Genomic DNA, 19333 nt, shown 5'->3' with positions numbered 1-19333 from the left:
ACATATATCTAAACTTATAAATTGATTTTAAAATTGCGATGGAATTTGATTAAATTTTTATTAGTGCAATATTACCAAGAATCTAGTCGAAAATTTATTCTGGATAAAGGAGGAAAAATGGAAAGAGTAAAAGACAAGTGAATAAGACTTGGCTACCGATAAAGCGGTGCCCCACTCTCTCAAAAAAGCAAATTTGCAAAATCATAAATATAAAATCTTCCATTTTCCGTCACATAAATTTCTTCGCTATAAATAAGTGAGGATTTGCTGCTCAACGCAAAATCCAGAGAATTCAACTAATATTCCACCTTCACTCCTCACTTTTCCGCGGAGGCGGAGCTTCATCAGTGACGTCACGGTATGTCATCGGCAGCGCCGTCGCCGGTTGTGGCTCCAGCGGTTACCGAGAATCCGACGGTGCAGATATGCAGGGGAATCAACGGCCTCGACAAGGTCGTCCTCCGCGACTTCCGCGGCAGCTCCGTCGAGGTACTGCCGTTGAATTAATCTTTGCTTTTTCTGCCGTGACGTCTCCGTGCGGTTTCTGCTGTGTATTTATGAAATTCGGATGGAAGAGGAGTAAATGGTGGTGATGTAGTGAGGTTAGAGTGGGAATTGATTGATCTCGGTCTAGCTTCGCTTGATCTGTAACATTTATGTGATGAGGAGTGTGCGGATTTAGGCGAATTCCTTAATGTGATGTACTATTACGTTGTGCTTTGGTGCCAGTACAGTGCCATTTTTGGATAACATTGTGATGCGGTAGGGGTTTAGGGCGTAATGTGGTGGTTAAATTGTTTTCAGTATCTATCTAAATGTTTATATTGTTGCGCATCTATTTAAACTGATGGTGATTGCTTAATCTGAGCTGCTTTTTAAGAAGTTTGGACTCACTTTTAATTATTACGAAGAAAAAAAATGTAGTAGCTGTGATATTTCTTCATATCATGAACTCGTGGATTCGTATCTTACTTTTGGAGAAGACATTGTTATGTACCAGTTGAATATCTCGCTGCTCCTTTGGTAATATGCTATCAGGATTCAGAATTTTGTTTATTTCAGGGGCTATATGTGTATTGAATGTTCTTTATTTGCTATGTCTTCGAGCTCTCTATAGGTATATCTTTATGGTGCTCATGTAACATCTTGGAAGAACGAGCATGGAGAAGAGTTGCTTTTTGTTAGTAGTAAGGTATTCTCCTTGGCCTGTTATTGACTTTTGTTGCATTATTTACTATTGGAAACTTTGGCTGGTATTACTTTGTGTATATAAGGTTCTTAATTGCATAAGCATTTGATTTGCTTGCTGGTTATAAACTCCTTAAATTGTACTGTTATGGATTCTTATATTTCAATCTTAAGAGCATCCACAGTGGGGCGCCCTAAAGCCCGCCCTATGCACCGCACGTCAGCATTTTTATCCTCCTACCCTTCCACCTGCAGTGGGGCGCCCTAAGACGCGCCATAAGCATTTTCTTCTATTGAATACTTAAATAACTACAAAAATTGGGAAAAACCTTCATTTCATTTATAAAATTAATACTCCCTCCGTCCCGGACTACTTGAACGTTTCCTTTTCGGCACGGAGATTAAGGAATGAGTGATAGACAAAGTCAAATATTACGGCTGTAGGTGATAATTTTTACTAAAAATGGAAAGAGTGCAAATAACCTGGGACGCCCAGAAAGGAAATAAGTGCAAGTAGTCCGGGAAGGAGGGAGTACATTACAATACGGATTACAAAAAAAATACACAAACTCAGCGACGCGGGCCCACACTTCTTCAACCATGTCGTTCATGAGCTGCGCATGGTCGTGTTGGTTGCGCATTGAGGCATGTCTAAATAGAACCTCCTTGAAGCCCGTCGGTAATCCTCGAGCGAGGGGCTCGGTCGCTGTGCTGGAGGAGCTAGATGCACTTTAGTCATCGGTTCAATCGGTGATGCTCCCACCATCATGTTCGACTATCATGTTATGCAAGATTATGCACGCATACATGACATCGGCGATGACTTCCTTGAACCAGAGACGACCCGGCCCTTTCACTATTGGCCACCGTGCTTGGAACACACCAAATGTCCGCTCCACATCCTTCCGCGCCGCCTCCTGGTTTTGCGCAAATAAAACTCTCTTCTCACCAATTGAGCAGCTGATCGTCTTTAGAAAAACAGGCCACCTTGGGTATATGTCATCGGCCAAGTAGTACACCATGTGGTATTGGCGCCTGTTGGCGGTGAACTCGATGGCCGGGCCGTTGCCGTTGCATTGCTCGGTGAAGAGGGTGGATGAGTTGAGGACGTTGATGTCGTCGTTCCACCAGGCTACACCGAAGTAAGTATGCCAGATCCAGAGCCGATAGTTAACGACGGCTTCGAGGATCATCGTCGGGTGGCTGCCCTTGTATCCATTAGTGAATTGGCCTCTCCACGCCGTCGGACAATTCTTCCACGCCCAGTGCATACAGTCAATACTCCCTAGCATCCCAGGAAAGTCGTGCGCTGTCTCGTGCATTCTCATTAGGCCCTTAGGCCCTGGCAATCTACAGCTGTCGGCTTTCGCAAATATGTGTCGCTGTAGGCTTCCACAACTCCCCTACAAAATCTCTTCAGGCACTCGCGGCCTGTTGTATCCCCGACGTGGAGGTACTCGTCGAACATGTCAGCGCTCTGGTGCTGTAGGCTAACTGACGGAGTGCAACTGTGCACTTTTGTAACGGCGTAAGTCCGGGTCTGCCGTGCCATCTTCCCGATACTGGAAGTATTCATCACGTGACTGTCTGGACAATGCTGAGAAAAAGGTAACGAGACATTCTAAAACGGCGGCGGAAAACAGTCGGGCCCCACCGTGGTTACTCGGTAAAATAGTCTGTACGTAGACGTTCGTGAGCTGCAGCGTGGTCGCGTCGGACAAACGTCCGACGTCGAATAGGCCTGGGGATTTGCTCCGCCGCCACCGCCGCCGTTGCCGCCTCCGCCTCCTCGCGTTGCATTATGGCTAAGCATTCCGCCATTGCGTCGTGCACGGCTGCATTTAAGGCTCGAGTCAAGGTCGGACTACCGTCCTCCGAGGAACTCCGGTCGTCGTCGTCGTTCATTTTGGTTTGTGAGAGATGGAGAAACGTGAGAGATGAGAGAAATGAGAGATGCGAGAAATGTTCGTATGAAAAATAGAATGACAATCGATGTTTAAATAGACAAATTTTGAATTAAAAAAAAAACAAAAAAACAAAAACGCGTTGCATCGTCCGCGGCGCCCACAGTGGGCGGACGATGGCGCGGACGATGCCCTATCGTCCGCGGACTAAGCGTAGGGCGCGGACGACGCATCGTCTGTCGTCCGCGGAGCCATAGTGCATCGGGCGCGCTATCGTCCGCCCCACCGTGGATGGCCTAAATGCTGGTATATTTTATTCAGAATTGTTGTGTGTAGACAGAGTACTCATGCAATGGTGTTGTGCTGTGCTACCATATCTTGAGATGTTTTTTGGTCATACCTTAATATGGTTGCTGCAACTTATTTTTGCACACGACAGAGAGTTATGAGTGAGAAAGTATGCTTGTACAGTGACCATTTTTCTGCTCGCATATCTCATTTCACTTCGGAAAATCATTTATGCCTTTCATATGGGTGTTTAAAATGTCTATTCTTAAGCCCACATTTCACAGCTCAGGTTAGTAGAGTAATCTAGAATCAAGAAAATGCTTTGCTGTTTCCAGTATGATGTTTTTGAGGATCTTTAACTTTAATTTAGTTTGTCTTATTAGTGTGAAGAATTAGCTAGAATTAATTATCCTGTTTGTGAGTTATGGTGTGCACTGGTTAACTAATGCAGTTGCTTTTAATGAGATAATAAGAGCATGGGAGATACAATTGTTTTTAAAATATTATCCTTTCATTGCTGAATAAGTTAAATTTTGAATTGGTGAAACTTACTTATTACTTAACAGATTAGCTGGTCCCTAAAATTAAGTTTCAGAAAATTGTCTCTCCAGAACAAATTCTTTTTTAAAATAGAGAACTTCAGTTAAAATTCCAAAATTTTTATTCCTTCTGGTTGAGGTTTGATTCTATTATCTTTGAGGGGTAGTGTACCATAGGAGTCAAACATTCTTCTTTGCAAACTGCATACTATAAAACAGCTAGAAACCAATCCTACCCCTTTCATCCTTTTTCTTGTATTGCGCGCTCTTTGCTACACTAGCTATTGCAACCAAAACTGTCATGCACATCTTATTTCTCAATACAGAAGATGCTCCAAATTGGTAACTAGCTGAGTTAAAGTTTCTTTTGCTATAGTGCATATTAAAGCCTTTTTGATGAAGTTATTTGATAGTTTGACTAAATGCTCTTGCTTTGGTGGATGCGGTGAGATTGACCTTGTAGAACCTTTGCACTGCTTAGATTATTGAATACTGATCATAATAGGGAATATTTTTTTGTGGACTAGTGATTTCCGCTATTTAGGCCTTCTTGTTCTTTCCTTTTGGTACATGAACTCACTATGTATCAAAAATTTTCCTACATGCCAATTTAAGTAATTTGAGGAAGAAACTATTTACTGGCTGAAGTGTCTGTTTTCCCTCTCTCCTTGCTCCTTAATACTTTTGTGTTGGAGAAGGTACTGATCAATGGTTCAGGGGAGTGGATTTCAGGTCTATTTTGCTCTCAAAAGTCATTTCCACTCTATACAGGGCTGCAACTGCAGAGTTTATCCCTTCAACTATCAGTAGATCTATATTTTATTTATGTAATTTTTGGAACATTTTTATGTATGTTAACTAGTTGTCAGTTATATGAGAAATCCTAACTTAATTTTTCCTATACTTTCTCCAACTTGCTTAACTTGTACATGGTGTTGAACAAATCTGTCATGATGTGTATTCAAGTCTCCTAACCTACATTTTATTTTTTACTCAGGCCATCTTCAAACCTCCAAAGGCGATTCGTGGAGGCATCCCTATATGCTTCCCGCAGGTAATGTGATCTTCAATATGCTTCCTTCCTCTTGCCTGATCATGCTCCTGACCTATAGAGCTCTCTGTTTTGTCAGTTCTCCAACCTTGGACCACTTGAGGCTCATGGATTTGCTAGGAACAGGTTTTGGTCCGTTGACCCTTCTCCACCTCCATTCCCTGTCAATTCGTCCAACAAGACATATGTAGACTTGCTTCTGAAGAGCACTGAAGAGGACATGAAAATCTGGCCTCATAGGTAAATTGTGGACTTTGTGCTTTATTCACGTTTCATTGGTGGGACATTTAGGTTATGATCCCCTGGAGAAGCTCTCATGTTTTGGTCTCTGGTTCTTGTGCAGTTTTGAGTTTCGCCTACGGGTAACTCTGGGACCTGCTGGAGATCTGATGTTGACTTCTCGCATCAGAAACACCAACCCTGATGGAAAACCTTTCACATTCACATTTGCTTATCATACTTACTTCTCTGTTTCTGATATAAGGTAGTTTTACCATTTCGTTTTAGATTTGAGCTATGAATTATTTCTAAAGTGATGATATTTACAATGTATGCAGTTACCTTCCTATTATATTATTTTATTTACTTATAGAAAAAGTTTGCATGCAACTATGTAAAGAAATTGTATCCTGCCTTCTTTACTATTGACTGGGGACACTAGTAATGGATCACTGCCTGGAGATACAGAAGCAAAGTTCAAAGAACCAAAACGTTCACATCAAAGTTCACTGTTACAGTATGCACTTATGTATATGGATATGCTTATACTCCCTGCGTCTCGGAATAGGAGTCCTATTTAGTTATAGCACGGGTTTTAAGAAATATAAATAAAAGTGGGTTAAATAAGTTAGTGGAATATGGGTCCCACTTATATATATATATATATATATATATATATATATATATATATTAGTTTTATAATATAATGGGAGCAGAATAAGTTGGTGGAACGTGGGACCTAGTTACCATTTATGGTAAAAGTGAAATATGACTCTTATTGTGGGACGGACCAAAATGGCAAAATGGGATACTTATTGTGGGACGGAGGGAGTAGTTCTTTTGTTATTAAGTTAAATTTACTTTGTAATATGATAAGTTAATGTTACACGAAAATACTTTGATAGCATATGAAGTTATGAGCAGTGGTGGTGAATCTAGTTTGTGGAACTTTAATTCTGGAGAAATGTGATTTGGTGCCCACTGCCCTTTCTTTTTATTTAAATATGCCCCTAAATAGCTATTTGCATTATGTTTAATATAATAATATGTTCCAAATATATACCAGAGAAAAAAGTACTCCAATAACATGCATAGCATTTAATTTTCAACTATGCTGAATATAGCATTTTGTTGAATTCATTGCAGTGAAGTACGTGTTGAGGGATTGGAGACACTGGATTATCTGGATAATTTGCAAAACAGACAACGATTTACTGAACAAGGGGATGCAATCACTTTTGAGTCAGAAGTAGGTATCTGTTTGTTGCTAAATGTGTTGGCTAATATAACCATTTTCTATTTATTAATTATTGCTTAGGTTGACAAAATATATCTGAGCACACCTACAAAGATTGCAATTTTGGACCACGAGAAGAAGCGAACTTTTGTCATTCGTAAAGATGGTCTTTCTGATGCTGGTATAGTTTTTATCTCTTTGCATACCTAAGGTTTTATGCATTCTCTCCAGTGACTATAACATAATCCTATCTATATGATCTGCAATGCTGTTAACATTATTGCAAATGCAATTAACATTATGTGAAAGAAACTGGAGGGGAATGATGATGAATCCTTAGTTTAAGAGAATTTCAGGCTAGTTACTTTACGATCATGTGGTAAAACTTGAGATTTCTATCTATGAGAAGAAACCTAGAGAACTTTGCCTTGCTAAAAATTGCTACTATTAATATGGTTTTCCGTAGTTGTGTTTTGACAGAGAGCTTTGTTTTGTTTGTAAGTTGTCTGGAACCCTTGGGATAAGAAGGCAAAATCAATGGCTGACTTTGGAGATGATGAATATAAGCATATGCTGTGCATTGAGGCAGCTGCAATCGAGAAGCCTATCACTTTGAAGCCTGGTGAAGAGTGGAAAGGAAGGCAAGAACTTTCTGCTGTGCCTTCAAGTTATTGCAGTGGGCAGCTTGATCCTCGAAGAGTCCTCCAAGGCAGCTAAAAGCTCTACTATGCTTATGTACAGGCATCTTTAGTATACCGATAAGGCACCCACACCGTGATAGTATGCTTAATAATCCTCTAAGTCCATTTTCATATAAATGACTTGATTTTGTTGGTGCAGGTGCTTGACTGGAAGGTATAAGGTGCCATCTATATCTGTTCAAGACCTCTTTTATCGTCTTGTCCTTAATACAGTAATCTATCTGATTTTATCGCTTGTTAAACTGGGACTGTTTGGGCGTATACTTGTCGAGTAAAAACTGTTGTTTTTGCTGGGCATGCGATGCCATATCAAATGTAATCAAGAAGCATGCCTACATAAAACCAGATGATTTTGAGTGTTGAAATGATTTTTTGCTAAAGTTATATACAAAGGAATCCTCTAGGTATTGATTTAACTATAACTCATCTGAGTTCTTACATCTACCACCTTTATCCATCTTATTCTTATATTTCTATAAGTGCTAATTGGTGGCATAAATTAGGTGTGATGTGTGCTTAGGATTATTTCATTCCATCCAAAACATTTTGCCTTTTTTTCTTTAGTGATCTATCTACCCAATAGCAGTAAGGAATAGTGGATATTAGCTTCTATCTTGATTGGTGGAATGTGGCAAATCAGCCCATTGATTTTATTCTGGAGGTAAATTGTAGTATTGGGTTGTTTTCACTTTTTATTACTATAATCTGCATATACATTTTTATTTTTTATTTTGTGTGGGGGGTGCTTAAGTGGTGGCCCAATGTTCTCTTTCTTTATCATCTCCTAAAAAAGTCAGTGCTGTTTGGATTATACACTTGCTTCAATTTATCCATATATGTATGGATATTACGAAGTAGGAACTTAAAATTATATTTATACTATAGTATTATATTTTTTAGAAGACAGGCATAAATTTGTATATGTTTAAATGAGTGACACAACCACAATAATTTGTACAAGGAGAAGGTTGAATAATGGCAACAGCGAATCTTCGCTTTGTATAGCACTGTCAAGCATGTGAGGTTAGGTGATTAGGATAAACGTCCAATTAAGCATTTTATCAACAACATATAACAATAATTGGATAACTTTAATATAATAATTAATAAATTATGATATTAATCAAGGGCCAGATCGTCACTCCCTCGCTTAACCAATTATATGCGGCCAACACAAATTTGGCCTATAGCTTTTTTTCTTCTTCTTTTTGGAAATTGAAGTCTCTTATGTACAAACTTGGCTTCTAGCTTTATCACAGTGCTTTTTTTGGTTTTGTGGTGCTAATTTTTGTTATTATTATTTATTGATTTGTGCTTTAAACAAAGCAACATTTTGTTCTAATCTATTTTGCTAACTCAATTGAAAAGATGTGTAGATGGAAATTTCTACGTGGGAGTTGGAACGTTATAGTCCTGAGTTTTCTACTTGTTATTAGACCAACTATCGTTTACTAATTTATAAGGATTCCCTTTTTTAGAAAAGGAAAAATATGGAGTCCTTAATGACGCTATCATGTACAATAGTGAATTAAATAAAACCGTTGTCCCAGTTGGTCCACTTAATATTTCATCTACTATATGTGTTAATTATTAACATTGCTAGTCTATTGTTTGTATAATTAACATAATTTGAATATGCAGCTCCAGCTGTCTTATTTAAGCAATTCATAGGTCATTTCATATTTTCTTACAGTCCTAAATCAAGACTTTGCCAATTCAATTTAACTAACCTCTTGATCAAAATTTACACATAATTTAACAGATTTTGCTTCAGTTTTGTTACCTTATAATAGATTTCACTTCTTTTTGCCTAATTTTTCTTGAGTTTTTGCATGTTAAAACCTTGAGTCAACCCACAGGTTTTTACATGCCAGTAGTCCATGTGCATTTACACAAATTGCAGCACACGTTGCAGCAAGAACTAGCACAAAAGCATGCATAATGACTGAGTAAATACAATCACAGCTTGATCCAATCATTTAAAACAATTAATCATCTAATTAGTCAGCTCTAAAATACAATTCAATCTCATAACTAATAATAGAAATAGAGGACAACCCTCCCTCAATCCAACCCAACTCAACAAGTTGCAATAGTCTAAGTGTAAAAAAACCACAAAAAAGATTTTCACTCTTGGAATGTGTCAGTTATAAATAGGCCTCTCCATCTCACACCACAATCACCAAATCTTTCATGTGTCAAAACAACAACATGGAGACTCAAAAAGCATTAGTGTTGCTTACTCTTACCCTTGCCATCCTAACCACCTCTGCCAATGCTCAACTGAGAACTGACTTCTACAGAAGCACATGCCCCAACGTCGAGTCCCTCGTCCGCTCGGCCGTGCAGGCCAAGTTCCGGCAGACTTTCGTGACTGCTCCGGCCACCCTTCGCCTCTTCTTCCACGACTGCTTTGTCAGGGTACGTACGAATAAATTCCCACCCATCCGTCTCAAATATTTGAACAATTTTTTTTATATAAACAGGGATGTGACGCTTCGATTATGATCGCGTCGCCTAACGGGCAGGCGGAGAAGGACCATCCCGACAACCTTTCTCTTGCCGGAGATGGCTTCGATACTGTTGTTAAGGCCAAGGCAGCCGTGGACAGCAACCCTCAGTGCCGGAACAGAGTTTCATGTGCTGATATATTAGCATTGGCTACGAGAGATGTTGTCAACTTGGTATACATTCTAATTTCTAACTACTATAAAATCATAATTCATCATTTTCTAAACAATTAATTAATGTTTCTTTCATAAATTAAGGCTGGAGGTCCAAACTACCCTGTGGAATTAGGAAGAAGAGATGGTAGAATTTCTACCATGGCCAGCGTACAACGCCAACTACCCGGTCCAGGCTTCAACCTAGACCAGCTCCGAGCGTTGTTCGCCAACCACGGTCTGGACACCACCGATCTCGTGGCACTATCAGGTACTCCCTCCGTTCCATGTTGCTCGCACTTTACTATTTTGTTCGTAAATTTGGGATTGATTTTTTAGTATAATTAAGAGAAATCACTTAATACGGGGACATTTAACTAAATGTAATATATTAATTAAATACTCTAATTCTAACTCAAATAGAAATAGTGTAAGTAGTTGGGGAGAGCTGAACAGACTCCCTCATTCTCCAAACAATATTCCCGTTTGCCATCTTGGTCCGTTCTAAAAAATCAGTCCACTTGCACTTTGACAAGTTTTTCTCAATTATAAGTTGGCCCCACATATACTTTTCTAACAATGCCCCAATCAATTTTTTTTCCTTTCTATCGCTTTACGAATTTCACGTTAAAATCTGTGTCGTCCGAGCAGGGGCGCACACGATCGGGTTCTCCCACTGCAGCCGGTTCTCAAGCCGGGTGCGGGGGCAGGGGGACCCCACGCTGAACCCACAGTACGCGGCACAGCTGAGGCAGATGTGCCCGATCAACGTGGACCCGCGCATCGCGATCAACATGGACCCGGCGTCGCCCAACACGTTCGACAACGCCTACTTCAGAAACCTGCAGGGTGGGAGGGGGCTGTTCACCTCCGATCAGGTGCTCTTCACCGACGGCAGGTCCAGGAACACCGTGAACCAGTTCGCCAACAGCAACACCGCCTTCAACCAGGCCTTCGCCACCGCCATGACCAAGCTCGGCAGGGTTGGGGTGCTCACCGGCAACCGGGGTGAGATTAGGATTGATTGCACAAGGCCTAATTAAATTTCTTTTTTCATACCAAATTAATTTTTATTGAATGTTCATATTTGCAAATAAGAAGTACTAGTCATGTATTTGGTGTGATTCGGAAGAATGTGAATTTGTTGGAGTGCCTTACTTTACTGAGCTTGTAATAACGTGAAGAGTGAAGAATGAAGAATGAAGAATGAAGAATGAGATTTTCGAGTTCTAACAAAATATTGTGTACATAGTTACGCTCAAATAGCCAAGCTATTATCGTTAAATATTTCACCAACTATTGTGAAACTACAAAAAGCATTTGAGAATTTTATTTTCAATCATAATTGATCAAATACCTCGTACATGTACAATCTCACTTTTAAGCAATTTAAAGAGCTTTTCGAGTGGCCTAGGAAATGAAAAACACACTAGTAAAGAAAAACATTAAAGACAATGAGAATTTGTGGGCCAGCAAAGGTCTAAATTTATAAATGAATAATTGAAATTCATAACGTACTTACATTCTATGAAATGCTTTGACTTACAAACAAATTCATGGATTTAATTACGTACCTTCTCATTCTAATTGATATCAACACAAACATGTATATCCACAATGGCTTGCCACTATATCAACATTCAGTAAAAACACGCAATATAAACCTCCTCTCGTTGTTGTAATAAACAATATCAATATAGTTTATTAAAAATATCAATACAATGAGATAAGTATATCGATCAACACACTATAAAATGGGTATATCAACCTAATTAATCTATCGCACGAAATTAGGATGGGATCTCTATTAGTAATTCGGAAATCACAAAAATATATGGTGTGCGTATTTAGAGTTTGACCAAATTACCCTTTTATTGGCATTATTTTGCTCTGTATTGATACTTGGGAGATTAAATCCGATGCATTTATTTTGGCATCGGATGACTAATATATGGTACTAATTGTTATCCGCTGGGGTGATAGTATTACTCTAATAGACCATATATATATATATTTTGCATGTATTCCAACAATAACAAAAATCTGAATCACAAGACCAATTAATATGCACCAAATTTGTTGATCTAATTATATTAAATCTTGCCACGTGCAAATAACTTTAAAAGGATGTGTTTGTTTTAGTGTGATCAAATATCCACACACCAGACATCAAGTTCAACTCGAGGAGGTTGACTCCAATTAGGCATGCACAACGGTTCCGAACAGCCGGTTCCGGTTCATGAACCGGCGGTTCCCGGTTCAAAAAACCACCGGTTTTTGGTCTGAACCGCCGGTTCCAGGCCGGTTCGGCGGTTCAACCAAAATTTTAAAAAAAATTATTTATAAAAATTGATTTTTTATTTAAAAATAATTTTTACAAATAAATGAATACAAGAAATTCATAATAGCCAATATATATTTGATGAACTTGCGGGTTTATGAAACCATTCTTGGTTGTTTCTCTTTTATAGAGACATCCTTGAATGTTTTATGTTTCACTTTCGATGTGGGACAAAATCATTCTTGGTTGTTTCTCTTTTATAGAAACATCCTTGAATGTTTTATGTTTCACTTTCGATGTGGGACAAATATGTTGAAGTATATTCTTTTATAACTACATGTTTAGAGCATTCATTCATCTTTTTCCAATGTGGGATACAAAACTTTCTTTTGTCTTCTACTTTCTTCATGTTTTGTATAATATATATAAACAAAATTATTATTCAAATATATTATTGATTGATAAACATAAAGAATTATTGAAAAATATGATTTGTATATAGAAAATATTTATTTGTATAATAATTATTGTTAGATTTATACAATTTGTATAAGAATTATTCTTTCAATGTGTATAATATTATTTATTAGTTAACATATACATAAATTTATAAACATAAACAAATCATTAATGATAAGAACTAATGAATAATAGTTTATATAATAATATTTGTGGTTAAATTATAATAATAGAAGATGTGAAAAAAGATGAATGAATGCTCTAAATATGTAGTTATAAAAGAATATACTTCAACATATTTGTCCCACATCGAAAGTGAAACATAAAACATTCAAGGATGTCTCTATAAAAGAGAAACAACCAAGAATGATTTTGTCCTACATCGAAAGTGAAACATAAAACATTCAAGGATGTCTCTGTAAAAGAGAAACAACCAAGAATGGTTTCATAAATTCGCAAGCCCATCAAATATATATGGGCTATTATGAATTTCTTGTATTCATTTATTTGTAAAAATTGTTTTAAAATATAAAAATCAATTTTTATAAATATTTTTTTTAATTCGGTTGAACCGCCGGTTACGGTTCATCATTTTTCCGAACCTGAACAGGCCCGCTTGAACCGCCGAACCGCCAGCTGGTTCGACCCGCTGGTTCCGGTCCCAATTCCGGTTCATGAACTGGCGGTTCCGAACCGCCGGTTAACCGCCGGGCAGATTCGGTTTGTGCATGCTTAACTCCAATGCTCGATTCAACTAGTTGCTCGAATTTCTATGTATAACTCTTGAAAACAAAATAACTACTAATTAGACTTAAAGAAAACTTAAACCTTTAATAAGAATTCATGTCTCCTAATTAATTTCTTTTATACATATTAATTAAATCAGGAAATTCAATTAATAGCACTTCTTTATTAGACTTAATTATTTCTGTGACTTGAGAACATCGTCTCCATCTTCCCTTCTATTTTCCTTAGCGGCCGCCCGAGGTGTCGCGGGGTGATGCCGATCGACCATTCGCGTCTCCAACTTCATCCTAGATAACTTAATACTTTATCCGAGAATTAGAGAATTAAGCTAAACTCCTTAACAACTTGGTCCAAATAATGTAATTCTTCTGGCACAGCACATAAACTAAATTGAAACTCACTTTAATTAATCAAACAAGGCAGTCCATTATTCCATTCCTCGGCCCAACTGCTATCTTGCCTATCAAACGGCTATTAGTGATAACAAATATTGGCCCACGGGCCCTCCATTCCTTGATTACTAACTGAGCCCTTTTTATCCTCCATGGGCTATCAAACAAGTCAAATAAAATAGAATGGCCTAATAATTAAAGAATGCACATGAAATTTACTCTCCTCACATCCATCGGTAACTATCTATCTCTCTTGCATCCCCAAATTCAAAACTAGGGTAGGGACCCTAAATTGAAATCAGCGGCGCCTCCTACCCCTCTCATCGGCGAAATCGCCGGTCGTCTTTTCTACTCAGCGTCGGCGTCTAAGGCTGCCGGTTATCACACCGGCGTCGCCATCTACCTTTCTCCTTCTATTTTGTTCTCCTCAAGGTCAGCCGCTGCGCCTACGGTTCTATTCGCCGGCTAGCAGCTCTCTCTCCGGCTCGTCGGCGATCTCTCCGTAAGGCGGTGCTGCTGCAGTAGCGCTACTATCGCTCTCCGTCGACATCTAACTCCATATTTCTCTCTCTCAGCTGCATTCGTCAACAATTGTTTTGTTGTTTCCTAAGTTTCACTCCTTGATCTGTTATGATGTGGGGTTTTAAAGCATGCTCCTATGTTCTTGAGCTATATATGTGATGCAAAAGGGTGTTGCTGGGATTACATTTTTGGTAGCAATAATCATTGACATGGATGTGGTGACAGAAGAATAATCATTGACATGGATGTTATTGGGGAAAGATTGTGTATTGCAGTTATACTAATAAGTATATGTGATATGCAACTAAATGCTGAGAAAGGAGATGATTTTCACCTGATCAGTTGTGTTTCTCTTGCTGCATACTCTAGCTACTGCTACTTTGATTATGATTTTTAGATTTTGCAATTGGTGTGAGAAAGAGTTGGGACTGGATGGAGGCACATATATATAGGCTGAAAATCTGCTTGTTGTTGGGATTTTGGCAGAGGGATTGCAGCTTGTTGGGATTGGGTCTGCCTTAATCTCTGCCAAAGAGGGATCCTGTCCCTTTGGTCTTTGTTGGCTGTTTCCGGTATGGCCAAGGAAGTCCGCCCCTTCTTGGCTTCTTGCTAGCTGTTGTGACAGCCTTTGTAGTGTGTACTCGTGGCTTTATTGGAGCTGATTTGGTATCTTTTTGGCTCTCCTTTTTAGTTGTTGCTTATTACTTTATCATTAATTGAGTAGTACTTCGGCCGCAGATTGTACTCCAAGGACTTAGAGCATCCGGCGGGCGTCTGCGCGGGACGTCCACCTAATGGCGTAAACCCGGTGGACGCGGACGTCGCTTGCGGACACCGGAGTTCCGCGGCTTTCCGACGACGTCCGTCGGGACGTCCGCCATTGCGGTGCCACGACGGACGTCCCGATTTTTAATTTTAAAAAAAACTCTATATATACCTCTCGTTGAACCAGTGTTGTCAAAATGTCGTTCGGGTCGCCCGGGTTGCCTGGGTCGAGACCATCACCGCCCCAACATGGGTGGGTCGATCGAGATATAGGGTCGCCGCTGGGTCGAGTGGGTCGCCTGGGTCGAGTGGGTCGCCTGGGTCGAGTGAGTCGCCTGGGTCGCCCTAAACACATGCTATCTCTGATTTTCTCAAATCTCTCACATGTTTTCTGACTCTCTCAATCACAATTCTCTATATATATGCATGCACCACATCAAACTTTTCAAACCTACTTTCTACACTTTAGAATTCGGCCTCTTCACTCCTAAACAAATAAACAATTCAAAGATCTGTTGCCGCCACCCTTCATATATTCCTTTGTTTTGATATTTTCAGACAATGGTTTCAATTATTTATTGTGTTATGACTTATGAATTGTTTTGATATTTTGATCATTTCTATTTTCCGTTTTATCTCTATTCACATGAATTGCGTCTACATTTATATTATTTGATATATTATAAACATTAGAGCAATATATTTATTTTATTTAATATTAAAAGGCAAAAAAATTAACCTAGCTTTGTGGGTCTCTCGACCCCGTCGACTCGTCGACCCGCGACCTGAATTTTCACCCCATCGACCCGGTGCGCCCCGCGACCCTAACAACTCTGCGTTGAACTTCATTTCATTCGCATCACTTGTTTTAACGAGTTTCTTTCTCTACTTTCATTTCTTTTGAAGATAAATGGAGCACTACGATAGTGATTCCCCGCCACGAGCGAGTCACAAACGACGACTTTTCCCGTTAAAGTTGGAGGAAATGCCGGCGGAAGTGCACCGATGTCCGGGATGATGCCCGGAATGGCGCCGATGATGCCCCAACCCCAAATGGCGGGACTGGCTGCGGGGACGACGAGGAGTGAGACGGGGGCCGCATTTGTCGAAGCTTGAGGTTGTTTTTTTTAAACAATGTATTTTTTAATAATTATGTATGTTTTTTATTTTAAATAAAGTGGTTGCATTTTCTCCGTATTCGTGTTGAAATTTTAATTCCGTAAATTGTTTAATTTGGTGAATTTGTGATTTTTTATTATTGTGGATGTCCGTCGTGATGTCCTTGGGGATGTCCGCCATTGTGCAGTGGGATGTCCTTATGACGTGACAGTGCAGTGTGATGTCCTTATGACGTGGCAGGAGGTGTTTTTGGGAAGTCTGTCGAGATATCCACCTGGACATCCGTCCCACTGTGGATGCTCTTACATGGAGATTGTGTTCTTGTTGCAGCTCCTGTAACTTTTTGGAATTTGGTCAAGATTTTGATTAGGAACAGCCAGCTCTTCCTTGGCTTTCGTTAACTACTTTTGACATTTTGTGTATATGTACTTATCTTTAATAACTCCTCCTTGTTTGAATGCTTCAGGTTTGCAGGCTGTTGGAAAAGCATGGCTGTCTCATTTCTACTAATACGGTGGCTGCACAGGTCTTGGTATTAAATGGCTTTGTTTGCTCACTGCAGGAAGTGGGAAAGAGATAGGTGGGCTTCAAGTGGCTGATCTTCAACTATTGGGCCGAGCATAAAAGAATTTGGGCTCAAGAGAAAAAAAAGACATAGCCCAACACTTGTATTTTATATCATTATGGACTTGATTGCTTATTTGGATTTGATTTCTTTTGTATTAAATGAAAATCGAAAATTCTCTTGATCGGTCGTATACATCCAATGCTCCTTTAATCGTCTAGTTCGATCGAAGCTTTCTTCACTTTGATTGCCTAATTGAAAATAAAACATGGAAAGACTTGGGCTCTTGATTCATAAATGGCAAAATAGTAATTAGGTTCTTGGATAACAACTCCTTCATAAATTCTCGAAATATAATAAGGACGGCGTTCGAGTTTGAAGCTCTTTCTAGAATAATCAAAATAAAAGATGCGAAAAGTCAGGGGCGTTAAAAAACACTTTTTTAAACTAGAGAATTAGAAGTGTTAGACAGTTTGTACAAATAATTGCATCATCTAAAAACACCAACTGAATCTCAGCATCTGTTAATTAAGTTAAGAAAGTAAAAAAAAAAGAGATCATGTTCTGTTCAAGCTGAGATCCTGCAGCAGCCAATGCGGCCGCCTTGTTTCTTCATACACACCGGTGGAGGACGAAGAAGCAACATCGGAGCCTTGAATCTCCGCGCTCTTCGATCTTCGTTTCCTCGTGCAATGCCCGATGCTCAGCGTTAGCTCCACCTCCACCTCATCTTCAAATCGATGTGTGCTCGATGATGGAGTGCCCTCGGGTTCAGTCACGTCTCTCGTCTCCTTCTGCTGTTTTAGCCCGTTTTCGATCTCTTGCATCATCTTCTTCTGCTGATTGTAGAGCCTATGCAGCTCTTGCACCTGAATTTAATTTATAAGATCACTTTTTGTTACTAGGAACAATAGTTATTTTATTTTTTTGAGAAGTTGTTTATAGGGAGGGAGAGGTGTACCTGGTGCTTGAAGAGTTGTTCTTGCATCAGCATCTTCTTTCTCATGGATTCAATTTTTTGGGATTCAAGAAACCTATCCATGAGAGATGGCTTTGGATAATAGTGGGGAGTTTTGTTTATTATGGAATGCTCAATTTTGGTTGTCATGACTGAAAATAGACAAAAGATTGTGGCCACTTAGATTTCAACAAGGGAAAAACTTAACAAACTATCTCAAAAACCAAATCATTAGTGGTACAAATTGTCAAAAGAGAGAGAGGGGGACCCTAATATTATTGATTCTTTGCTCATATTTGAGGATTTAATAGTGTACTAAAACATTACTATTACAAATTTACAACCTCATGCAGATATTTTTTTAATTTGGGTTGTGTCATTTCAAGAAGGGATTTTTCTTCGCCTAACTATGCGTGTTAACATCATCGATTCCTTTCATGGGACTTTGAGTTAGTGTGTGGAGAAGATAATGTATTAAAATTAGTGGTTTTATCTTAAAAATTAGATGCCTTTTGAAGTTGTTGCACACATGAAAAAATAAAGTCAAAAAGAGAGGCTTAGAATTCTTTTTCATGAATGGATTCCAGTAGTGATCTAATGCCATCTATTCTTGTTTAGGAAAACTACATTTTCAAACACAAATTTACAATTCTCGAATAAGAAAATTAGATCTGTCTTTTTTTGCCTGATAAAGGAAGAAAAACAGTACTATCACGATGCATTCATCTTTAATTCAAGATCAGAATGAAGGAAAACATCTATTACCTGGAAATGAACGTCGAATTCGGGTATGAATCTCATTGCATATCTTCAAACAATGATCATCAACACATTAAAAAACAGAACAAGATTTTCTTCTTTTTATCTCTCAAGAAAAAGAAATGAATCCCGCAAGCAAACAAGCCAGCCAGCTGATGATCATCATGCTCCAGATTTCATACAAATGGCAACCCGACGTCGAATTTCGGACAATACAACTCAACTTCAAAAAAGAACAACAAATGAAAATCTAAAAGGTTATGACAAGATATGTAGATGGTGTGTTACATTTGAATAATCCTAGCACAGAGGGCAGGATACAAAGTCCTATGCCTCTTTCTTTGGAGAAACAACAAATCAAATAAAAATCATGGGGATTTCATAAAATAATTAAGGTGGACAGGCTGGATTTGTGTATGAGCATGTGTTGTGTATGAGAAAGAAAAGAAGAGATGAGTTAGCTGTTGCTAGTCATATACTAATATTAATTATATTTCTTTAATTTAATCAGTGCATTGTATTTAGAGGTGTTGTGTTAGGAAGACCCCACTCCATATACATACACTATTTCTATTTTTATTACTAAATTTCAGCCATTTAAGCAATTGAAGTAAATATGCCAGGCAAGTTCTTCTTTGCTAAAAAAAGCTGCTGCAAAAATTTAAAATAGAAAAAGTGATAATAATGATTATTATAAAGGTTGAATATTGAATAGAAGGAAAAGAAAAGTTGGTTTTTCTTTTTGCAGACAGTATAAACCCCTTTCAATTTTTTTGGCGTCTGAAGAGTTTTTAGTGGTCTGATTACGCCTTTTAATTGTTGCTATTTTAATACAATGTTTAATCAAGTGAATATGACGTTCTCAATAATGTGGGATTCCTTACCACTTTTCCAAACTAATTTAATAATCTAAATAGGTAACATATAATGAATAAATTTAAAACAATATTGTTATCCCATTTCTTTTAAATTGTCC

The 19333-nt window shown here is 38.6% G+C and overlaps 3 protein-coding genes and 1 long non-coding RNA gene across 6 annotated transcripts; 3 read left to right on the top strand and 1 right to left on the bottom strand.

Annotated features, from left to right (window-relative positions):
* The first annotated feature begins 202 nt into the window (after positions 1–202).
* On the top strand, positions 203–7549 carry LOC121799434 (putative glucose-6-phosphate 1-epimerase). Of its 3 annotated transcripts, none has more exons than XM_042198798.1 (9): positions 203–489; positions 1118–1192; positions 4917–4973; positions 5050–5210; positions 5314–5454; positions 6336–6438; positions 6508–6607; positions 6929–7135; positions 7267–7549. In XM_042198798.1, exons 1-9 carry the CDS (start codon positions 361–363, stop codon positions 7272–7274), a joined length of 981 nt encoding a protein of 326 aa, XP_042054732.1. In that variant the 5' UTR covers positions 203–360; the 3' UTR covers positions 7275–7549. The 3 variants fall into 3 exon arrangements, with proteins under 3 accessions (XP_042054732.1, XP_042054731.1, XP_042054730.1); XM_042198797.1 differs by having other exon boundaries at positions 6929–7161; XM_042198796.1 differs by having other exon boundaries at positions 204–489; positions 6929–7189.
* Positions 7550–7692: 143 nt separating this feature from the next.
* Positions 7693–11028, top strand: LOC121799433 (peroxidase 16-like). The gene is made up of 4 exons (XM_042198795.1): positions 7693–9548; positions 9614–9811; positions 9896–10061; positions 10442–11028. Exons 1-4 carry the CDS (start codon positions 9321–9323, stop codon positions 10831–10833), a joined length of 984 nt encoding a protein of 327 aa, XP_042054729.1. The 5' UTR covers positions 7693–9320; the 3' UTR covers positions 10834–11028.
* A 2838-nt stretch (positions 11029–13866) lies between these two features.
* LOC121801248 lies at positions 13867–16824 on the top strand. Its single transcript, XR_006050570.1, has 3 exons — positions 13867–14857; positions 15863–16073; positions 16542–16824. It is a non-coding gene; the product is annotated as an uncharacterized LOC121801248 (long non-coding RNA).
* Positions 16825–17067: 243 nt separating this feature from the next.
* Positions 17068–18842, bottom strand: LOC121799093. Its single transcript, XM_042198430.1, has 3 exons — positions 18364–18842; positions 17602–17750; positions 17068–17509 (listed from the first exon to the last, which is right to left on the bottom strand). The coding sequence occupies exons 2-3, from the start codon at positions 17746–17748 to the stop codon at positions 17198–17200; spliced, it is 459 nt and encodes a 152-aa protein (XP_042054364.1). The 5' UTR covers positions 17749–17750; positions 18364–18842; the 3' UTR covers positions 17068–17197.
* Positions 18843–19333: the final 491 nt, after the last annotated feature.

Source organism: Salvia splendens, chromosome 4 (genome assembly GCF_004379255.2).
Source record: "Salvia splendens isolate huo1 chromosome 4, SspV2, whole genome shotgun sequence".
NCBI lineage: Eukaryota > Viridiplantae > Streptophyta > Magnoliopsida > Lamiales > Lamiaceae > Salvia > Salvia splendens.
Note: the sequence above shows the minus strand (reverse complement) of the source record. Positions and strands in the feature narration are given on the sequence as shown.